The sequence below is a fragment of the Choloepus didactylus genome, chromosome 18 (genome assembly GCF_015220235.1).
Source record: "Choloepus didactylus isolate mChoDid1 chromosome 18, mChoDid1.pri, whole genome shotgun sequence".
Taxonomy (NCBI): domain Eukaryota; kingdom Metazoa; phylum Chordata; class Mammalia; order Pilosa; family Megalonychidae; genus Choloepus; species Choloepus didactylus.
In genome coordinates, this window is record NC_051324.1 from 6,947,356 (window position 1) to 6,968,620 (window position 21,265).

At 40.8% G+C, this 21,265-nt stretch overlaps 1 protein-coding gene across 9 annotated transcripts in view; it reads right to left on the reverse strand.

Moving 5' to 3' along the window:
- Positions 1 to 21,265, reverse strand: part of DNAH9 (dynein axonemal heavy chain 9) — a 322,619-nt gene that overhangs the window by 92,199 nt on the left and 209,155 nt on the right. For all 9 annotated transcript variants that reach the window (XR_005212602.1, XM_037808448.1, XM_037808450.1 and 6 more), the window contains 3 exons: positions 8,910 to 9,335; positions 2,963 to 3,082; positions 1,710 to 1,898 (listed from right to left, as the gene is read on the reverse strand). Coding sequence is in view for 8 of the 9 variants with exons in the window: in XM_037808448.1 (XP_037664376.1) it covers positions 1,710 to 1,898; positions 2,963 to 3,082; positions 8,910 to 9,335 (735 nt within the window). In the remaining variant the exon portion in view is untranslated. The remainder of the gene's footprint in view (positions 1 to 1,709; positions 1,899 to 2,962; positions 3,083 to 8,909; positions 9,336 to 21,265) is intronic.

Here is a 21,265-nt window from a genome sequence, read left to right on the forward strand (position 1 = left end):
TTCTGACAAGGAATGCACAGGCTTTTCCAGACTGCCAAAGGGATCCATGGTGCAAAAAAGCTTAAGAACCCCAAACGATTCCAGAAAAGTCTTCATTAGGCTGCTACCAAGAAACTCATTTTTGTGCACTCAGTTAATGATCAGTATTTCAATAATTTCCTTTTCTACAAGTGTTCAAGATGAATAAACGACAGCTTTATGTTCTGTTTAGTTACTATAATGGCAACAGCTTTTAAAACACAATTCAGCAAGTCACCAGGTGAACAGGATTTTATGAGCTGACCTGGGAACCTAACCATCAGTATTCAAATGCGTCCTGTGTTCTAAGGATCTGTCTGCAAATGAATTTAGGAATCTAACTCTTATTGAAAGTTGTGAGCTATTATTACTACTACTGTAGCTGATTTATGGAGCTACAGTAATAGTAATTATTTTCTCTTGACGGATGGACAACAGTGGCAACTATTACTGTAGCTGATTTATGGAGCTTATCTGCTCAACTGGGCTGTCAACTTCCTGAGGACATCCTGGTCTTGGCCGACTCTTGGACCTCCCATATAATGGACCAGTAGGACACACTGAATACTCAGTAAATATCTGTGAATTGCTGACCATGAGTGAGCTGAAAGTGCTAAGGTATTATTAGGAATTATACTGACCATAGGCTCCAGGTACAACTCCGAATCCCCCTCGAGTCAGGAACTAGAATTTTCCCCTTTCATTATGCCAGGCTAGAGGGAGGAGCTGGGAGGAAAATCCACCCAATAGCCCTAACTGGAATGGCCCATGTGAAGGGCATGTGAGTAGCTTTTCACGTGAGTCCACAGGACAGGAGACCAAGCTATTCTCGTAAGGATGTCTGTGAGTCATGGCAGACATGCAGCTTGAGGACCTGGTGACAAGTGAATTGCTCTGCGGGACACAGTTTGGCTCAGGAGCACTGAAATCCATGGAAACACAGGGATGTCCAGCCTCCCTCAGGTTTTAGATTTCTGAGGGGCACCGGGAGACAGCCTGCTGGGCAGAAGATCAGAGTTCCCTGGAGGGCACCATCAGGAGGCGAGATGCTGACCCGAGGTGGCCTGGTGGTACCTGGAAGGCAGTGTGGGGGCAATGTGAAGGACACGGGTGCGTGTGTCTCATTATGGGGTGCTCAGGTGGCAGGGGCTGGAAGATTAGAGTTAAGGTTGTTGTGATAGATCGCACTGGTACCCATAGGCTGGTGTGGAGTCCTGGTTTTCCTGAGCTGCTAACATAGGAGGATTGGTTTAAACAATGGGAATTTACTGGCTTACGGTTTTGAGGCTAGGAGAAGTCCAAAATCGAGGCATCAGCAAGGTGATGCTTTCTCCCCAGAGTCCGTAACATTCTGGTGCTGGCTGCCAGCGATCCTTGGGGTTCCTTGGCTTGTGTCCCTGCCTTGCAACATATGGTGACGTCCTCTCCTTTCTCTGCCCCCAGCTCCTCCCTGTGGCTTCCTCTGACTGTATCTGAATTTCTTCTGCTTATAAAAGACTCCAGTAGTCAGGATTAAGACCCAACCTCATTCATTTGGGCTGCATCTTCACAAAAAAGAGCACCTTCAAGACATCTTATTTACAATCGCTTCACACCCATTGTAATTTGGATTAAGTTTAAGAATCTGTTTACATTGGGGCTCATAATTCAATCCACCACATGTGGTCACCAGAAATTCAGGTTACACGTACTTCCAGCTGGCTCAGGAAAGGTCTCCAGGCCCCATCCATGAGGCTCTGTCGGTATTTCCTTGTAAAGAAGCCGAGGTAGGAGATGAAAGCCGTAATGAGTAAAATGTCTCCACATAACACCCTTTCCTGTTGCTTGAAGCTCTGCACAGCTTCTGCCCACCTCACGTTTTCAGAGGCAAGTCCTCCAACCTAATATTGCAAAGACAAGAGAGGAGAAACCACTTGTCACCCTGGGGGAGCACACACCACTAGCATGAGGCCTCGGATCCCCATGTCTGTGGTCCTTTTGACCAATGGGGACTTGTCTTCTTTGGAGCAGACATTTCAGCAAACAAGCCCCTGTTTTGCGCTGTGTGTTCCACAGGTTCTGGAAAGACGGCGGGTTCTGAACACAGGTTTCTAGGCTTTGCCCTTTCTAGGCAGATTAATACCTCCCACCTCAAGAGTTGGTTGTGAGGATTAAATGTGATCCTGCATGTTAATCACTTAGCACAGTGCCTGGTACACAAAACATGCTAAAAAATTAGGACTTTTGTCCTCCTCACCAAATGCTGGGGATGGGAAAACAAATAAAATCAAGCCCCTGATCCAGAAATAATTTATGGTGGGCGGGGAGATAGATACAATAATTAAGACCCAGTGTAAAGAAGTACTGGACATGGGAATGCAAAAAGAACAAGGCCTAACTTTGCCCAGTCCCCTTTGCTGGGGCTATCTGAGCAAGCAATCTGCCCTGACCCTCAGACATTTTTCCCCAGGAATGTCAGACCCCTGTGTGTGTGTGTGTGTGTGTGTGTGTGTGTGTGTGAATAAGGTCACGTTCACATTCAGAAATATTCGGGGTCAGTTTGTGTCATTCTTCTCTGCTTCCATCTCAGTTCCTGAAACTGGTCACCCTCTTATTATTAAACACTCCACAGACAAGAGCTTCAGAATTTACCTATAAAATACGTAGATTTCTCTTTCAACTCTTCCCCTGGTCAGTGCACATAGAAACAAGCACAGTTGTATCCCGCACTGACTGCCTGATAGATCCAGTGTTCCCACACTCCCAACTGTCTCTAGAGGAAAATTTCTTTGCCCAGACCAGGGTGTGCGTTCACACTTCTCAGAATTAATGCGCATGCAGCATATTTTAATGCCTTTCCCCCAAGTGGCAGCAGTGCTAAGCCGTGCTCGTGTATTTCGCACCTCTGAGGCTCTGACAAGCTCTGCTAATATAATTAAGGCTTGGTCTGCTGAGACTCACTCACCAGGCGGTTGGCAAGGGAGATGGTGCCTGCGGTCACTTCGGCTTCTTGCTGACATTTGAGTTTGTCTGCTGTTGCTTTCTCAAACTTGGCTGTGAGTTTTGCCAGGTTTTCATTAAGGTGCTGTTTGGGGAGAAAGAGAAAGTCGATCAGCAATTTCAGTCCAAACCACCTCCAGACCCCTTATATATGTAAGTGATTTTAAAGGAAATGCTCCCAGGGACAATTGTAAAGGACTGGGGAAAGCAGGGCAGGGCAGGGGAGGAAGCTCACAAGGGCAGGATCTGAGGCAGGTCCCAGTGCGGATAGCTCAGCCTGACCCCACAGGGGAGTCTAGAGTGAAACTCCAGAGTTGTCCTGGCCCAAGGTGAGAGCCAGAGCTTTTGCATCCCGACATCTTGATCACTGCTTAAGGGCCATGAGGGACTAAAATTCCGTCTCTCGGCATTGGGAAAAGTAGACTGAAAAGAGGTGCAGGTGCTGGCTATTGGAATCAAGGCCTGGGGAGGCACAAAAATGGTCAAAAGGATTCCCAGGGTGACCAGGGAGGAACGCTCGGGCTGGGGCTGGAGCTGTCTGGAACCTAAGTCCTGGGAGTAAAGGTCTTGGTGTAAAAGTGTCCCAGGGTCACAGACAGGAAGGGTCCTGGGTGAATCCTGTCAGGACTCTTGTAAGTGTGAAAGGACAAAAAAGATGTTTGATGAAAGACTAGATTAAGAAAGAGACAAATTAAAAGTAAACCAGGAATTGAGAATATCTTCTTGACCAAAAGGCGGATGCAAAATGAAATGAAATAAAGTTTCAGTGGCTGAGAGATTCCAAATGGAGTCGAGAGGTCACTCTGATGGACATTCTTATCCACTATATAGATAACACCTCTTAGGTTTTAATGTATTAGAATAACTAGAAGTAAATACATGAAACTACCAAACTCGAACCTAGTAGTCTGGACTCCTGAAGACGACTTTATAACAATGTAGATTACAAGGGGTGACAGTGTGACTGTGAAAACCTTGTGGATTCACTCCCTTAATCTAAGTGTATGGATGGATGAGTAGAAAAATGGAGACAAAAACTAAATGAAAAATAGGGTGGGATGGGGGGGATGATTTGGGTGTTCTTTTTTACTTTTATTTTTTATTCTTATTCTGATTCTTTCCGATGTAAGGAAAATGTTCAGAAATAGATTGGGGTGATGAATCCATAACTATATGATGGTACTGTGAACAGTTGATTGTACACCATGGATGATTGTATGGTATGTGAATATATTTCAATAAAACTGAATTTCATTAAAAAAAAAGAAAAAAAGGTAAACCAGGAGAAAAAAATAACCTGGGAAAAACCAAACAAAAAAAACAAAAAACTATAAAATTCCTCAACATTTGTTTTCCCAAAATGATTCAGGAAGATGTTTCTGCATAAAACAAGAGGCTGCTATTAAAAAGAACACAGAGCAAAAGTACTGGTTTGGAAATTACCATGAGTATTAAGGCAAAAACAAAACAAAACAAACAAACAAACAAACAAACGAAACAAGGGCAGGATTAAAAGATGAATTTGAGGAAGTCTCCTGGAGAGCAAAAGAAAATGTAAAGTGATGAAAAGATGAGAGAAAGTAGAGAATCAATCTGGGAATACAACATTCAACCAATATGTCTTCTGGAAAATAAGAAAATTAAAACGAAAACAGAAGAGAGGAGCTTATCAAAGAAATCACAGAAAGTAATTTTCCAGAGCTGAAGGAAATCGGTCTTTACATGCCAAGCACAATGAATAAAAAATAAAGGCAGCTAATCACATCAGGGTAACGTTTCAGATACCAAGAAAAAAGAAAAGGCCAAAAGGCTTCTGAAAGGGGAGAAAAACAGGTACCTACAAAAGTGTGAGACTCTAACTGTTCCTCAGACATCTCACCAGACAAGAGAATAAAGCATTCAGAGTTCAAAGGGGGAAAAAATAGCAACTCACCATTCAATATGCACCAAAATTATTAGTTTAGTGTAAGAAGATAATATTTTTTCCAGACTGTGAATATTCAGAAGATTTACCTCTCACTTAACATTACTGAGAAAGTTATTTGAGAATGAGATATAGCAAAGTAAAAGAAGAAACTAAGAAAGGAAAAATCACTGGAACCCAAGAACGCAGAGAAACACGTTTACTTTCCATTACTGATTGGAGCTCTGGACTGGGGACCAGGGAGAATGGTTTTCGGAGGTAAAAGGGGATTTGACAGAATACTGGATTGGGTGGAGAGTTGAAAAATAATTAAGGCAAAAAAAAAAAAATTAGGGCTATGCGAAACAAACTAAAGGGAGAGAGAGAGAGAAAGAGAGAGGAAAAAGGAAAGAAATTCCTGGGGAGAGGAGGGGTCTGTATAAAGAAAGGAAATGATTTATAGTATAACACTCAGATCTGCTATGAACAATACAGACATATTTATATTGATGTAAATGGAATTTGCTGATTTTTAAACTTTTTGAATCAGCTGATGGACAGAGCACGGGACACAATTTTGGTTACACAACAGGATGCAGATGTTTTCAGCTTTGGCAATTAGAAAGCAAAAGTAATGTTAAGTGATGATAACAGAAGCTGGGAGATGGAAGGTAGGGAGAAGAGCCAAAAGAAAGGGTAATAGCTTCATCTTGAAAGCTGAGGGCTTCCAGGACGCTTTCTCTATGTGATAGAACAAGAAATAAATGTTACGACAACTAAAAATAGTTGTCATGACTATATTGGGAAGACATGGAGATGAACAACTTATATTCTCATCTAGCTGGCAGAAAGTCAACTATCTGAATAAAATACATCAAGAAATAAAGATATTAACATAACACATGGACAGAAGTCAAAAATTCAAATGCACATACACCAGACAGATAATGTAGACTAGTCAGAGGATTCCAGCGTTGAAAAAAATAGGGTTGATGGGGACCATGGAAAGATGAAGTGACTCTGTCTCCCTGAATTAAAAGCCACTACTTAGCTCCAAGGTCAGTTAACGGTAAGTGTGAATCCTCTGATTTTTCAAGACTGGCCAGAAATCAGATTTTTAGGTGAAAGTGCCTGCTGTCTTAAATATTAGCAATTAATTAAATCATTTTCAAATACCATGTGCGGGCTAAATAAAACATACTTAAGCCACTGGGTAGCAAGCTTGATGTGGTGGTATAATCAGTTGAAACAGATAAAAGAATGAAAAGGGCAGGGAGATGTTGGTTCTCATTAGAAGCCCTTCTCTCCTATTTGACGTTTTACCTTGTGTGTGATTATATGCTCAGTGAAAACGCCTTACTTGATTTTTAATACCATTATTTTTACAAATTTTAACATTAACCTCTGTTCATTATAGAAACGAACAAAAAATACAGATAAAAAAAGTAAAATCCATCCAAAATCCATACCCAGAGACAACCTCCACTGTTATCATTTTTTTGTATCTTCATTATGCATATAACTAAATTGAAATTCTATTGCATAATCTATTTTGAAATATTATTTTTTTTCCACTTAAAAAATCCTGAATATCAAATGCTTTATTCTTATCCTAAAATCCTAAAAATAAGGCCTGGGTGGGGAGGGCCGCTGTCTGTAACTGGAGAAGGCTGATCTCACAGGCTTATTGGGAAGAATTTCCCTGCCCTGGGTTTGCCTGTGTCTTAGGGATGGAATCAGCCCATCCCCTCTGTCATCAGTGGGGGGTGCCAAGCTTTTGAGATGTTGGTAGGCATGTGGGAGAAGATGGGTAGGCACTGAAAAGAGGTGGTTAAAAACAAGAATACATTTTTGCAGAAAATATTTTGGCAGGAAGGAATTGCCTTCCTAAGGTAGCCAAGTGTTTTTAAGATATTCTTACTGCTTTCCCAGGTTGAGTGGGTCCATCCTGTGAACACTGGCTACGAAAAGGTATAAACATTTTGACAACATTCCCCTTGTACCAACTGTTCCTTTAGTTAAAATAACTTGAACATGAGTCTTTGGAAATGCAGTTCTTATATCACTTTTCCTGGAGAGACTGAGAATATGAAAATTACTGGAAGATCTTCTCCCTCCAAAAGTGGGAATTGGGGATATTATGGGGATTTGTACTTTGTGTTCTCAGGAGGGTTGCTGGTCTGGTGATTATGACCTGTTTTATCTGGGCCATGCATATTTGGATTTATAAAAGCATCACCAAGGTAGCTTTTTTTTTTTTTTTTTTTTTTTTAATAAAGAGATTGGTTGCAAGGATCTTTGAACTAGTGCCTTTAGCCACAGTTTTAGTCTATCAATCAAGAAGGCCACGTCACATGGGCGTGAGGCATTTCTAAAACCTTCTTTTTCACAATTTGTAAATCCCTCTTTATCATCCTGGCAAATTTGCAGCAAGAATATTATTTGCAATGTAGACATGGAAGATCCAGACTAATTTTGGGACTGAACTTGATCACAATAGTGATTAATTACCAGGGCTTGTGCATGCATGTGCTAATACGTGCAGCTGAAGGGAGCAGAAGTCGTGGTGGAACTGTGTTCCCCAAAACCACATGCTGGAGTCCTCAGCCCTGGCACCTGTGAATATGACATTATTTGGAAATAGGGTCTTTGCATATGTGCTCAAGTATCTAAAGTAGGTCAGACTGGATTAGGGTGGGCTTTAACGAACATGACTGATGTCATAATAAGAAGAGGAAGGCAGACACAATGAGAAGTCCATGTGACGACAGAGGCAGGGGTTGGAGTGATGCATCCACAAGCCAAGAAACACCGAGGGTTCCTGACAAACACCAGAACCCAGGAAAGGCAAAATATGATTGTCCCTTCCAGGTTTCTGCGGGAGCTTGGCTCTGCTGACACTTTGATTCTGGACTTCTGGCCTCTGTTACTTGTTGCAACAGCCACAGGAAGCTAAGACAGCTGTGATCAGGTGGTAGCAGCAGCTCCAGCTGGAAGTTTTTCTCGTAGTATTATGGGCCAGTTCTTTAATCCTCATAGCAATCGCATGAAGCAGGTTCTATAATTGTGCCTATTTTACAGAGGAAACCGAAGTTTGGGCATTTTAAAGACCTTGCTAAAGCTCACACAGCCAGCAAATATTATAGCTTGCATTGAAAGTGAGGCCTGCCTGCAGATTTTTAGCTGCTATGCTACCCTGGAGGATTCCAGCCTCTACTATCTCTTTGGTAACATGCATTTTAATGGCAAAGGTAAAGTTCAAGGTAAATCTTCTCTCTCAAATAGGTGCAAACCCAAGATCATCACCCAATCCTGAGTGAGGCAGGTACAATCGTAACATCATCATGGAGTTTATATAACCTAATTACCTCACATTTTTATATGCTTGGTCAATAACCAGCCTATAAACCACAAGAAACTACCTGCTTGTAAAAACCTCCATAAAAAATGGAGATAGGATAAAACACGTCCAGCAGGCCCACATGTCCACACTACCAAGAGAGAGACAGGTGGACACTGGCCAGGATGGGTGACAATAGGTAAAAAAGGCAAGGTTAAGACAGATCAGACCTTCATTCCAAAGGGGAAAAAGAAGAAATCTCGATATTTTGTCCTTTTTTAAATTAACTATGAGATCTGCAAAAATGTTAAACAAATTAAATTGTGGCTAATAAGATGACAGTTGGCTACATGAATTAATATTGCTATTATATACACATATTGGTCATCTTTTCATTCCTTAGAGGAAGAGGAGAAAATCTTTTAGGACCAAGCTATAAACCGATGGTCCATAGGCTTAATCCAGCCATCGGCTCTCTTCTTTGTCTATACTTTGTTTGAGAAAAATATTTTAAAAGTTGCCTCTGTGGAAAAATCAGGAGATGTGGCATGAAAATTTGGTTCTCTCCCTTCTCTTTAAAAAAAGGCTGGAGGGTGGCTATTGACCAAAAAACACCCCTGGTGCTAGAGGCTGATGGGCAGTATCAGGAGGGCCGTTGGCTCCACTTACAGTGATCTTGGCTTTGATGGCAGCCAGCTTCTCCTGGGCTGCTGTGAGGTCCGAGGTGGCTTTGCTCAACGCTTGGCGCTTCGGCTCCACGTCACAGAACACCTCGTAGAACCTCACAATGTTGATGACCCAAGAGCAGAGGCCAGCGGCTGCGTAAGACTTGGTGGCCACAAACTCTGGATTGAACTCAGGGTCTTGGAGATACGGCCTGATGGCCCTGAGGCAGTTGTCATGAATGTTCTCCTTGTCGAAGTTGACGAGGGAGTCCAGGAAGCCGTCCACTTTGGCCATAGTGACCTTGGCGGCCTTCCAGCTCCGGTCCTTGGGCACCTTGCCCCCGGGGGCCATTAGCACCATCACGGCACCGCTGACGTTGCTGACAGCTGAAGGCGGAGAACCGAAGGACTTCAGCTCGGTCAGATTGGTCTGAGAAAAGACAAGGAGGTCGTTAGAGGAAAATGAATGGGCTTCCTTTGTCCTCGGCCACTAATGGAGTGAGGCTCTGGAGGGATCATTGTGAAGGGATTGCTTTGGAACAGTAAATATCATGACTCATGCAAAGGAAACCAAAGCTACTCCCCAGCAGTTTCAGGCTTCCCTGAATGGTTAGCCAAGGCTCAGCTCTGTTCTTTCAGCACTCAGACTGACTTGCAGCCCATTAGAAACACACAGTTATTTGACATTCAACTGAAAAATACAAGGATGCCAATATACTTCTGAAATATGAGGCATGTCTTGAATAAAAGATAAGGTTATTATAAATTAATTCCCATCCGAGATTGCAGCGAACAGCACAGTAACCCATCTAAATTTTTTTCAATTAAACTGCATTGTTCCATGAGCTTGTTCTAACTACACTTGACTCTCCTGATAGCAAAATGGCATTTTTTTGCAAAGAAAGAACTCAGAAAGAAAGAGAGGCCCAGCCCCCCGCAATCAGCTGCCTCTGCTAGGCTTGGGTTTGTCCTTTGCTTGAGTTGCACTTGCTCCAGAAGGATATTGCCAAAGGGTTGATTTTGGAAGCCACGTAAGCTTACCAGGTTTCAGTGCCTTCACCAGTAAATTGGATGGAAGGGAACTACTAATCTAGAAGTGAAACAGTGTCATAAATACTGGTGAAGTTGATTTAAGGACTGTTGTGAATGTCCGTGAGAAGGCTAACACATAGACAGCACTTGCTTTCGGGGCTAATTTTGTAAGTGGGGAAAATCTTGATATCAAAGATTACATGTTTTTGCCTAATTAATTTGGGGTGCTCTTGGGCAATGAGTGAGGGGGGTTATTTCTAAGCCCTTAGGAAGATGTCTCCATTTGCTCTCTTGACTGTCTTCCTATTTGACCATGACAAACTCGTCAGGGGTAGGAATGAAGGAAAGCACAAGTGTGAGAGGTTACCTGTGGTAGTGCTTCTCCTGCAAAAGAGGGCAAATTGAGAAGATACTTTTGTTTAGCCCTTGTGCTGGTTTGAATCTATTATGTACCCCACAAAAGCTATGTTCTTTTTATCCAATCTTGTGGGGGCAGACCTATTGTGGTGGGATCTTTTGATTAGGTTGTTTCCATGGAGATGTGACCCACCCCATTCAAGGTGAGTCTTAATTAGTTTACTGGTGTCCTCTATGAGAGGATAAAAGGCAGAGACATTTTGAAGAGAGTTCAGAGACACTTAGAGAGAAAACACCCGGAGACATTTTGGAGGCAGCCATTGAAACCAGAACCAGGAGAGAAGCTAAGAAACAAAATCCAGACTTTCCCCAGGAGAAGCTGAGAGAGGACCCCCAAGTGCTTAGAGAGAATGCCCTGGGAGAAACAAGCAAAGATGCACAGGAGCTGAGACAGAGAAGCTAAGATGGAAGCCCAGAGACATTTTGGAGAAAACAATGGAAACCAGGAGTTAACCCCCGGAGAGGCTCAGCAGACTCCGCCCATGTGCCTTCCCATGTGACAGACGAACCCCAGATGCTGTTAGCCTTTCTTCGGAGAAGGTATCGTCCTATTGAAGCCTTAACTGGGACATTTTCATGGCCATAGAACTGTAAATTTGTAAACTAATAAACCCCCATTGTAAAAGCCAATCCATTTCTGGTATTTTGCATTTTGGCAGCTTTAGCAAACTGGAACAGCCCTCCAAATAAAACAAGCAAACAGAAACAAACCAAAAAAATCTACAAATTTCTAATAGTGTATGTTAAGCTTGTTTAAGGTACTGAATCAAGAAAATAGAAAAATGTATAAAGATGAAAATTAATTCCATAACCTAGGTATGCCATTTCTAATATTTAATTGTAATTCCTTCCAGTTGTTTTTAATATTCATATTTATCTATAAATTAATCATGACTCTTGTTTTAGGTGACAGAAAGCCAGCTGAAGTACAAAGGGGCAGCTGCCCCAGCTTCAGCACTTTTCCTTACTCTGCTCTATGTTTTCCTTTGTCTCTAAGTCTTGGGGATTGAATCATGTCCCCTATAAAGGCACGTTCAAGTCTTAATCTGGGTTCCTGTGGGTGTGAACCTATTTGCAAATAGGACCTTTGAAGATATTATTAGTTAAGGTATGGACTCAATTGTGAGTCCTGTTTAGATGAGGCCAAATTGAATCAGGCAGGCCTTCATCCATATGAGTGGAAGGGGACCTTATGAGCAGAGGAAATTTGATGCACTCAGTCAGAAGAAGCCAGAAGTCAGCCAAGATCAGAAGGACAGACACGAAGAGAGAGAGGATCATTGTGTGACAGAAGACTGCGGGAGGGTTACAGGCTCCAGGAGAAAGCAGGCCCAGCCACTAATGATAATGTTGGACTTCTGGTGAGACGATAAATCCTGCGGTTTAAGCCAACTGGTGGCAGCTGTCACAGCAGCCCTGGCAATGAAGACACAGAGCATCTGCCATGTTCTAATACATTTCACAAAGTACCTATTTATTATGTTTATTGTCTCTTACCCCTGGTCCCTGCTAGACTATAAACTTCATAGAGGCTGGGAGCTTTGCTCATGGATACATCACATGTACCCAGAAAGTCCCTGGCACAAAAAAGGCAGCCAATAAATATTTGTCGAATGAATAAATGAATGAATAAATGTGAGTGCATATTCATTGATTTGGCAAATATTTATGTAGTATGTGTCAGGCATTGTTTTCAGTGATGGGGATTCAGTGGAGCAAGAGCAGCAAAGTCCTTTTGCTCATTTTGGGTGGAGAGACAGGCAACAAAGATTGATCGTTAATATTTTGCATACTGATTAGTGCTCTGAAAAAAATCAAATGAGGCTAATGGCAAGAGTGGAAGCAGGAGGGCTAGGGAGGTCCGGGAAGACTCTTTCAGGACACGGCATTTCAGCTGGGGCTGAGTGATGGGAGAGAGGCAGCTCTCCAGGGGACTGTGGTTGGCAGGCAGGTCAGCTTGTGCGAAGGCCGGAGCAGGGATGAGCTTGGGACACTATGAAGAGCCTAGTGGTCGGTGAGGGCACTGGCAGAGATGAGAGCCTGGAGGCTGGCAGTGCCAGACTACGAGGGGCTCCAGAGGCCACAGAGAGAGGTTTGGATTTCATTCTAATCTCAGTGCTAAGCCATTGGAGGTTTTAGGGCCTCCAGTGTCTGCTTTGAGAGCCTGCGGCCATGTGGACAACTGTGGCCAGGCAGGAGTGGAAGCAGGAGGACAAGTTAGGAGGTTGCTGTCAAGATCTAGGCGGGGAGGAGACTGAGCATGGCTTGGAACCGAGTTCCTGCAATGGAGATGGTGAGAAGTGATTGCATTTGGGGCATATTTTGGAGCGAGTGCAGGGTGGGGGGTGAGGCTGGATGGCTGCTTTTCCATCCCTCAACCTGAAGTGACAAGGGGGAGCATCTACCAAGACATGGAGGGAGGAAACCACCTGGGGATGGAGACTGAGAAGCTGTGACCTTCAGCTGAGGGCAGGGTGGAGCCAAAGGAGTAATACCTAGATCTCACTCTCCATCTCCCTCCCTCCAGTTTCCTGCTGGTGCTCAGCTTGGCCAAAGGTAACTAGAAACTGGGGGGCAAGGGAGGCCCATGGATACAATCCATGCATTTCAGTCTCCCCAGCCCTGGTGGGGGGACATGGTGGGGAAGGGTGACGAGTAAAGGGGTAGGAGTGGGGGGTGGAGCAAAAGGAAAATTTCAGCATGATTTATAAGAGCTCTTTATATATTAAGGATATTAACTTTTCTGATAAGTTACAAATTTCTTTAAAATTTTTGTTTATGGTATTCTGTGATATATGGAAATTTAAAGTTTTTATGTAGCCAAATCTAGGAATCTTTTTACCCAATGACATCTTTCTTTATTTTCATGCTTAGAAAGATCTTCCTCATATATTAAAATGTATCTGATCTTATAATTTTTATATTTTTTAAAAACTTCTTCATTCTTTCTTATTCTTAACCGTTTTATCCTCTTATAAAAAGTACGTATTTATTGTGGAATATTCAGCAAAGATAAAGACAAAAGAAGAATCACTCATAATTTCACTACTCAGAGATAAATATTATTATATCCTGATGTTTTTCATTTTAGTACCTTTCCTTTTTCTGTTATTTCATTCATATATATACATATATATTTATATACACTAACACACACATGTACTACATATAAATCATTCTTATACGATTTTTTGCACCTACTTTTTCTCTGAAAAACATGCCTCACACTTTTTTCACATTATTGTTTTTGGAAAATATGATTTTAAATAAAGGAAGCATTGTTTTTTTTTTTTTCATTTGAATATACTATAATTTATTTTGCCAACTCCATATTCTCAGACATTTATGTTATTAAATCCTTAATAGTAGATTAAAAATATGAAATTTAATTACATTAGAACCAAATAAACAAACAATCCAATTGGAACTTCAATTAGACTTCTACTATACATCAATTTGAGAAGTAGTACCATCCTTATAACACTGAAGCTTCCCATACACAAGCATAGTATATGTATTTGTTTATTCACATCTGATTTGATAGCCATCAATGTATAGTTTTCTTCACATAGTTTCAACAAATTTCTTTATGCCTATTTGTACCTATGTTTTGTTTGCTATTCAGAAAATACGTTTTCTAACTGGCTATTGGTGATTAAGAAAGCTATTAAATTTTGTAATTTATTTTATGATGTGCCTTAATCTTCTTCTTATTGTTCTTTTATAAAATCCATGAGTTTATCTTGTTCACAGTATTCATACAATGACTATTTTTCATTTATTATTTCATTGACCAGAAATTCTAGAACAAATCTTTCACAATAGCAGTGTAGCAGTCATTAATGTATTTTCCCCACATTAATGTGAATGCTTCAAATGATCTGCCATTAGATAGGATGTTCTGTTCTCGGTTTGTGATAGATAGATTGCCATCTGTTAGAAAAATGTCCAAACAGTCTTTTATTCCTATTTTACTAAGAGTTTTAATGAGGAATGGGTATTGAATTGTTAAATGCCATTTTATAAGTGCCAAGATGACTATAGAGCTTTTCTCTTTTGACCTATGGTTGGGAGCATTTATATTTAATAGCTTTATATAAGAACAAACCTTACCAATTGGTTAAGAATAAATGGCTGGATTTAATTTGCTAGTATTTTACATAGATAACATATACCACTATTCATAAATTAGATTAATGTGAGGCTTTACTTTCTTGTGCTATCTCTATAATATTTAGTACAAAGGCCCTGGGAACTCCTGTAGAAAAGAATCCTATCCAACTCTGTTACCAGAAAAGTCCCTATATTATTTGCTTATAAAATCTATTTTTCTTATTACTTGTTAAAATTGAATTAAAAGACAAATGATAGGCTGGGAGAAAATATTTACAACATGCATACCAAAGGACTAATAGTAAAAATTCATCACAAATAACTGTGAATCAGTAAGAAAAAGGGAAAATTATCTTTGAAGAAAATATGTAAAGCCAAACAGATAACGGACATAAGAAGAAATCCAAATATTTGAAAAGTTGCCCAATCTCAGTAGGAACTCAGGCATTTAAAATTGAAATAAAAATGAAAACGTTTCACTTATTTTATTGAGAAAAACTAAAATGACTGGAAATATCTACAATTGGCAGGAATTTGGGAAACTGTAAACGGAACACCCATTTTGGATATAAATTTGGCGGTGTCTATGCAAAAGAAGAGCATAGTGCTTTTAAGAGTTTTCTATTGCTGCAGTGATAACTTGCCATAAATTTAATGGTGTAAAACAACACATATTTTTCATCCTGCAGTTCTGGAGGTCAGAAGTCCTGAAATGAAAGTGCTAGGGGTACAGGTTCCTTCTGAAGGACCTGGAGCTCCTCGCTCTTGCCAGCGTTTAGGGGCTGTCCTCATCCTGGTGGCTCGTCTGGTGGCCCTGCCCCGATTCTCCTTTTCTCCCTCCGCCTCCATAGCCTCCATCATCACATGGCCTTCTTCTCACTTTCACCTTCTGTCTCCCTCTTACAAGGACCCGTGCAATTATACTTAAGGCCCATCTGGATAATTCAAGATAACCTCCCCATCTCAAAATCCTTATCTTAATCTCATCTGCAAAGTCCCTTTCGCTACATGAGGTAAAAGTCGCATGTTCTAGAGATCAGGATGTGGCTAGCTTTGAAGGCCATTATTCAGCCCATCACCCTGTTCTACCAAATAGCTATATTTCTTATGTGGCCCCCCAAAATACTTGCACATAAGCAAAAAAATGTACGTATAAGGATATTTGTATTGTAAAAAAGGAAATAAATTAAATGCTCCACAATTGATGGAAAGGTAAATACAGTGCATTTATATATACAATACTACAAAATACTAAATAAAAAAGGCTTCAATATATTGAACAATATGAAATAATTTTGGTACCCAAGGGAAAATAAGTTGGTATTATCCATTTATATTTAAAATACGATGTATTTTTTTATACCCATTTAGGTAAAGGTAAAGGCACAGAAAAACTGCTGGAATAGATACACACTAATTTGTTAACAGGAATTATCTCCTGGGAGAGGATGGAACTGGGTGAAACAAGGTGACTTTATATTTTGCCCTATATAGTCTATATGTTTGGATTATTTTTAACGAGTATGCCATTACATGTTATTTGTATAATAAAAAATAAGTCCACTGTAAAAAATTCAAAGTAACTTTGTGGAGGAAAAAAAAAAAAAGGCCAGGATATTGCAAGAGAAACCATTCATCAACTAAAGCAGGAAAAGTCATACCAGAGCTATTTCATTTGGCTGTAAAAGGGAAATAAAACTGCCAAAATGGAGACTTAAAATGAGCAGAGACTTGCTATCAAACTCTGATTTACAAGTATTCTTTATGTATGAACTCAGGAGCCCCCAAGAAATTGTGAGAAATAAGCATTATTTTTAAAAAGGAATAAACGCTTACCTGATTGTGGAGAAGAAAAGAATTTATTTACGGTTTTGTAAGAACCGGAGCCTAATTAAAATGGGGGGGTTGGCGCGCAGAACAATAGATTTAGCAGTATTTATCCCCTAAACCTAACTGCAAGTTCCTTCCTTGTTTTTTCATTGGCTGGATACTCTAGAGGTTACATTCTATTTGACAAGCCTAACTAGCCCAGCAAATTTGAAACATGCAGCCTGCCCAAATTGGAAACATTTGAAATATGTTTCCTCCGCAAATTTGCAACATTAGGAACCATTGGAACAAATTTTCACCCCTGACTATAATGGGTATGCCCAGGCCTCTTTAGAGCCAGTCTGGGCTAGTCTGGTAACAAGTTATGAGGCTATTTTGGGAACCTCTACTCTGAGTCTCCACCTTGCAAGGATAGTAGATAGTGGGCGGATAAGCAGGGGGACTGACTGTGGATTACAGTTTGTTTTTTTAACTTTCTGTCAATTTCTTAACTGCCCCACCCTGCAAGGCACACCTATTCTGTGTGAAAGCTAAACTTAATTTCATTCGTTAGCTTTGAAAATAGTGAGAAAACAGGGATGTGTTCCTTAAATACCAGAGTCCTGAGAATGCAGAAGGATTTGAGGGTTGTCCGGGAGTTTCTGGGTTCATGAAGCAATATTTATCCTTCCCATACATGATGTACTCTCATCCAGTCTATTCCATCAAAAAACAATAAAAAAAAATGCTGTTCGAGGCCTTTTAATGGGTGGCAACCTGGAGACTGCAAACACTGGTCTGTCTACAGGATAACGTTCAACTTTGCGATGCTCACAGACTCTCAGTGATTTTGCCCAACTCACCGGCCAGCCTCATTATCCACCTCCCCTCCTGAGGCACTCAATTCTGCACCCACAGCTCAGACACCCCACGTTCTTCCACGCATCCATGACTTTGCAAGCACTGTTTCTTCCTGGAATGCTCTTTTCTACCCACTTCTCCATCCAGCAAAATACTCATCCTTATGGTTCCTGCTTCATGGGCTTTCTCTTCCGTATTTCCTACCTGGCTAGGCAATTATCTATGCTAAGTGAAAAATGTTAATTTTTATTTCTATTAATGTAATGCACATAAACATTTCAAAAAGCCCAATAGAGCTACAAAGCTAGAATAAAACACAGACCCACTCAACCTTCAACCCCAGCTCACCAGAAGCCACTTCTTACAACTTTCCATCATTACTTCTGGGATTTCACTACCTACATGTGCATGCTGTTTTTTTTTTTTTTTTTAAAGATATTATCAAGTGACTTTCTACTGTAGAGTGTGAATATATATTTCTACTTCCCTCCTTTCCCTCCCAATCATCCCCCACGTATGGTCATATCTACATGTATTATTTACATGACTATGGCTGTGAATATTGTTCATCTTGAATTATAGTTTCTTTCTTCTATAGCTTAACTTTTTTCTGAAGATAATAATACCTTTATTACTCGTTTCCTGATAAGGTGACTTTTGGGTGGACCCCTGAAAGAAGAGGAGGGAACCCTGGAGATGCCTGGGGGAGAGCATTTCAGGCAGGGACAACTGCAGGTTCAAAGGCCCTGGGGCAGGATTGTACTTGGAGTGTTGGATGCACAGCAGGAAGGTCAGTGTGAGTGGAGTGGAACGACAAGAGGAAAAGCAATAACTCCTGAAAGAGGTGGTGCAGGCAAAATCACACAGGGCCTTACAGGTCCTGGTATTGGCTTTGGATTTTATTCTGAATGCAATGGGAAGCCAATGGAAGATTCTGAACAGAGGGATGGCATGATCAAACTTCTGTTTTAAGATTACTCACTGACTGCTATGACGAGCAAAGAGAGTACTGTAGCAAAGATGGAAGCAGAGACCAATTAAGAGGCTATTTGTTCCAACATTCCAGGGAAGAGAAGATGGTGGCTTGGACCCGGGTGGTAGCAGTAGAGGTGACATGAAACAGTTGAGTTCTGGATATATTTTGAAGGCAGAATTGATGAGATTTGCTAATGTTTGGGTGAGGATGTGAGAGAAAGAGGCCATTAATTCCTATTTGCCCCCTCTATGTGATATGGAAAAGAAACCGAGGTATCAAGAACTCCAGGTTACACAGTTAGAGGAAAGCACCTATCATGTCACCTGGCACACAACAGGTACTCATGAAAAATTAGCTTCACTTCCTCTGTGGCAGAAGTATCCAGACTTCAAATCTAGTGATATTTTCTTTACCCTATCCTATCACTTCCTTGATTTACATTACTATATGTTTATTTTTTTTACCAATCAACCAACTAACTAACCAACCAACCAATTAACCAGAAGTACTGATGGGATGCTCACTGTTTTCAGTTCTGTGGAAACAGAAGTGATAATGCTAGTTATAATAACATCAACAAAAAAACCAAACACTTACTAAGTGGCTACCCTCTGATAGCTACTTTTCAAGCATTATCTCATGTAATCCTTTTAACCACCTTATCAGGAATACATTACTATTATCCCCATTTTACAGATGAGGAAACTAAGATTCAGAGAAGATAAAAACATTCTCAGAGCTATATAGCTAGTAAATATTACAGCCAGTATTTGAACTCAGGTCACCTTAGAAAATATAATCCCCATTTCAAATGTTTTGTGAGAGACACTAGTCTTCTTGTTAAGAAATGATTGGTGAACAAGGCAGGAGGATGCATAAATAGAGGGTCACATCTTTTGTGCTTTGGAAGTCAGCGAAGGGGAAAACTGATCTGGAATATGCTTGGGTTGACATGTGGGTAGGATTTAGATGGAGTGAAATGAAAGGAGAGGAAATTCTAAATGATGGGTGAGGGACGTAGACTACTCAAAGGCTTGGAGATTTCAATAGATGCTGGAGTGAGGGGCAGTGAGAAGCCTGGCCTGGATATATCAAAGATGTGGGTTGAGAATTTGTGGCATGATTGGGCCATGACCTCCAATTCCTGGTCCACCCAACAAGGTGGCAAGTTCTTAGTAGAGAAATCCTGCATTTTCTATTGAGGTAAGGTAGAGATCCATTTAAGATCTTTACAGCCTCTAGGCACCCTTATGTGTAGAGATCTCCCACCCCATCTCATATAAAATACTAAAATGCACTCACATGTAGCATTAAATATAATTTAGATACGCAGTATGAAGCAGGATTTTATGATGTAACTAGTTTAGTCTCAGTTTTGTGGAGGCCCCAAGCCAATCGATGCCACCTTAGAAAGTGAGGTGTGGATGACCAGGCAGAACTAGTAAAAGAAGGTTTCAGAAGACCAGTTTTTGACTCTTAAGCCCTTCACCTGCATTGTGGGTAAAAAAGAGTCAGGTAGTTAGAAATTATAAGAGAATATTTGGTGAGAATTGTTGGTGTGCTGTGAGTCTCACCCATCCTGCCTTTGAAGGATATCGGATGGCTACCCCTTTCCCATCAAGTCTATGGGGAGGGGTTTTAAGGAGACCATTCAGACAGCTTAATATGTTTCCCCTATAGTTTGAAGGACACATTGAACTGGGGTCTAACTTGGACCCCAGAAATCTAGAGGGTGTGAGACTGGCTGGCTAGGCCCCTGACAGTGCGGCCCAGCAGAATCAGCTGCATTGGGTGACCAGCCCGCTCAGAGCTTGAGGCAGCAAAGGGGGCTCAGATGTCTCCCACGGCCCAGAGGTGAGCCACTGCGGGGAGAGCTGGCATAGGGTAGTCTTTGATCTTGCCCAGGAGGTCCATTCATAGGGGACAAGGTGACTAGCCAGATTCTCAAGAGAAGGAAGAGGAAGCAAACTGCAGGGGAGAGATTCCAATGATTGGTGGAGGGTCTCCAAAGAATCTATGATGGCAACCCAACAACGATAACAAAAAAAGTCAGCTTTATAAAGAACCCCTTTGCTTTCAATTAGTCATTAAGACCCACCGACCTTTATAAATATCAGACTAAATAAGAGTTAAACTTTGTTGCACATCACTGCCAATTAGGGACAATTGGTGTTATCTAAAATCAACTGATAAGCTGTCATTGAACTAGGGGATACTTAGAAATTGTGGGGACTGGATGAAATTTTAAAAGATGAATTCTGTGGAAAACAAAATGCATCCTTTGCTGAACAATTCAATTCCCCTTAAAAAAATGTTCAACTAACTTAATTTTTGTAGCTTAACTGCATTAACCAGTAACAGATTCCAATGTGTTTCTCAAAATAATCTTGCAAAGCTGCCTCAAGAATTAACAACAAAAAAATGAAACCGAAACCTTAGCTGTACATGGGTAAATCTTTTCAGCCCACACTCTTCATGAAGAAGGTAAGAGTGGAGTCACATTTCTAATCTGTAAACCCACTCTACAACCACTGCATTTGTGGGACCAAATGCACACCTCACAGACCTCACCAAGAAGGTGTTACCATCCTTTCCTTGCATGTTTTTTTTTTTTTTTTTTCATTTTTATTGAGATTGTTCAGATACCATACAATTATCCAAAGATCCAAAGTGTACAATCACTTGCCCCTGGGTACCCTCATACAGCTGTGCATCCATCACACTTAATTTTTGTTCAATTTTTAGAAACTTTTCATTACTCCAGACAAGAAATGAAGTGAAAGATGAAAAAAGAAAAAAAGAAAAGGAAACTCTAATCCTCCCCTATCCCTAACCAACCCCCTCAATTGTTGACTCGTAGTATTGATATAGTACATTTGTTACTGTTCATGAAAAACTGTTGAAATACTACTAACTGTAGTATATAGTTTGTAAAAGGTATATAGTTCTTCCCTATATGCCCCTCTATTATTAACTTCTAATTGTATTGTCATACATTTGTTCTGGTTCATGGAAGCGATTTCTAGTATTTGTACAGTTGATCATGGACATTGCCCACCATAGGATTCATTTTTGTACATTCCCATCTTTTGACCTCCAACTTTCCTTCTGGTAACATATATGACTCTGAGCTTCCCCTTTCCACCTCATTC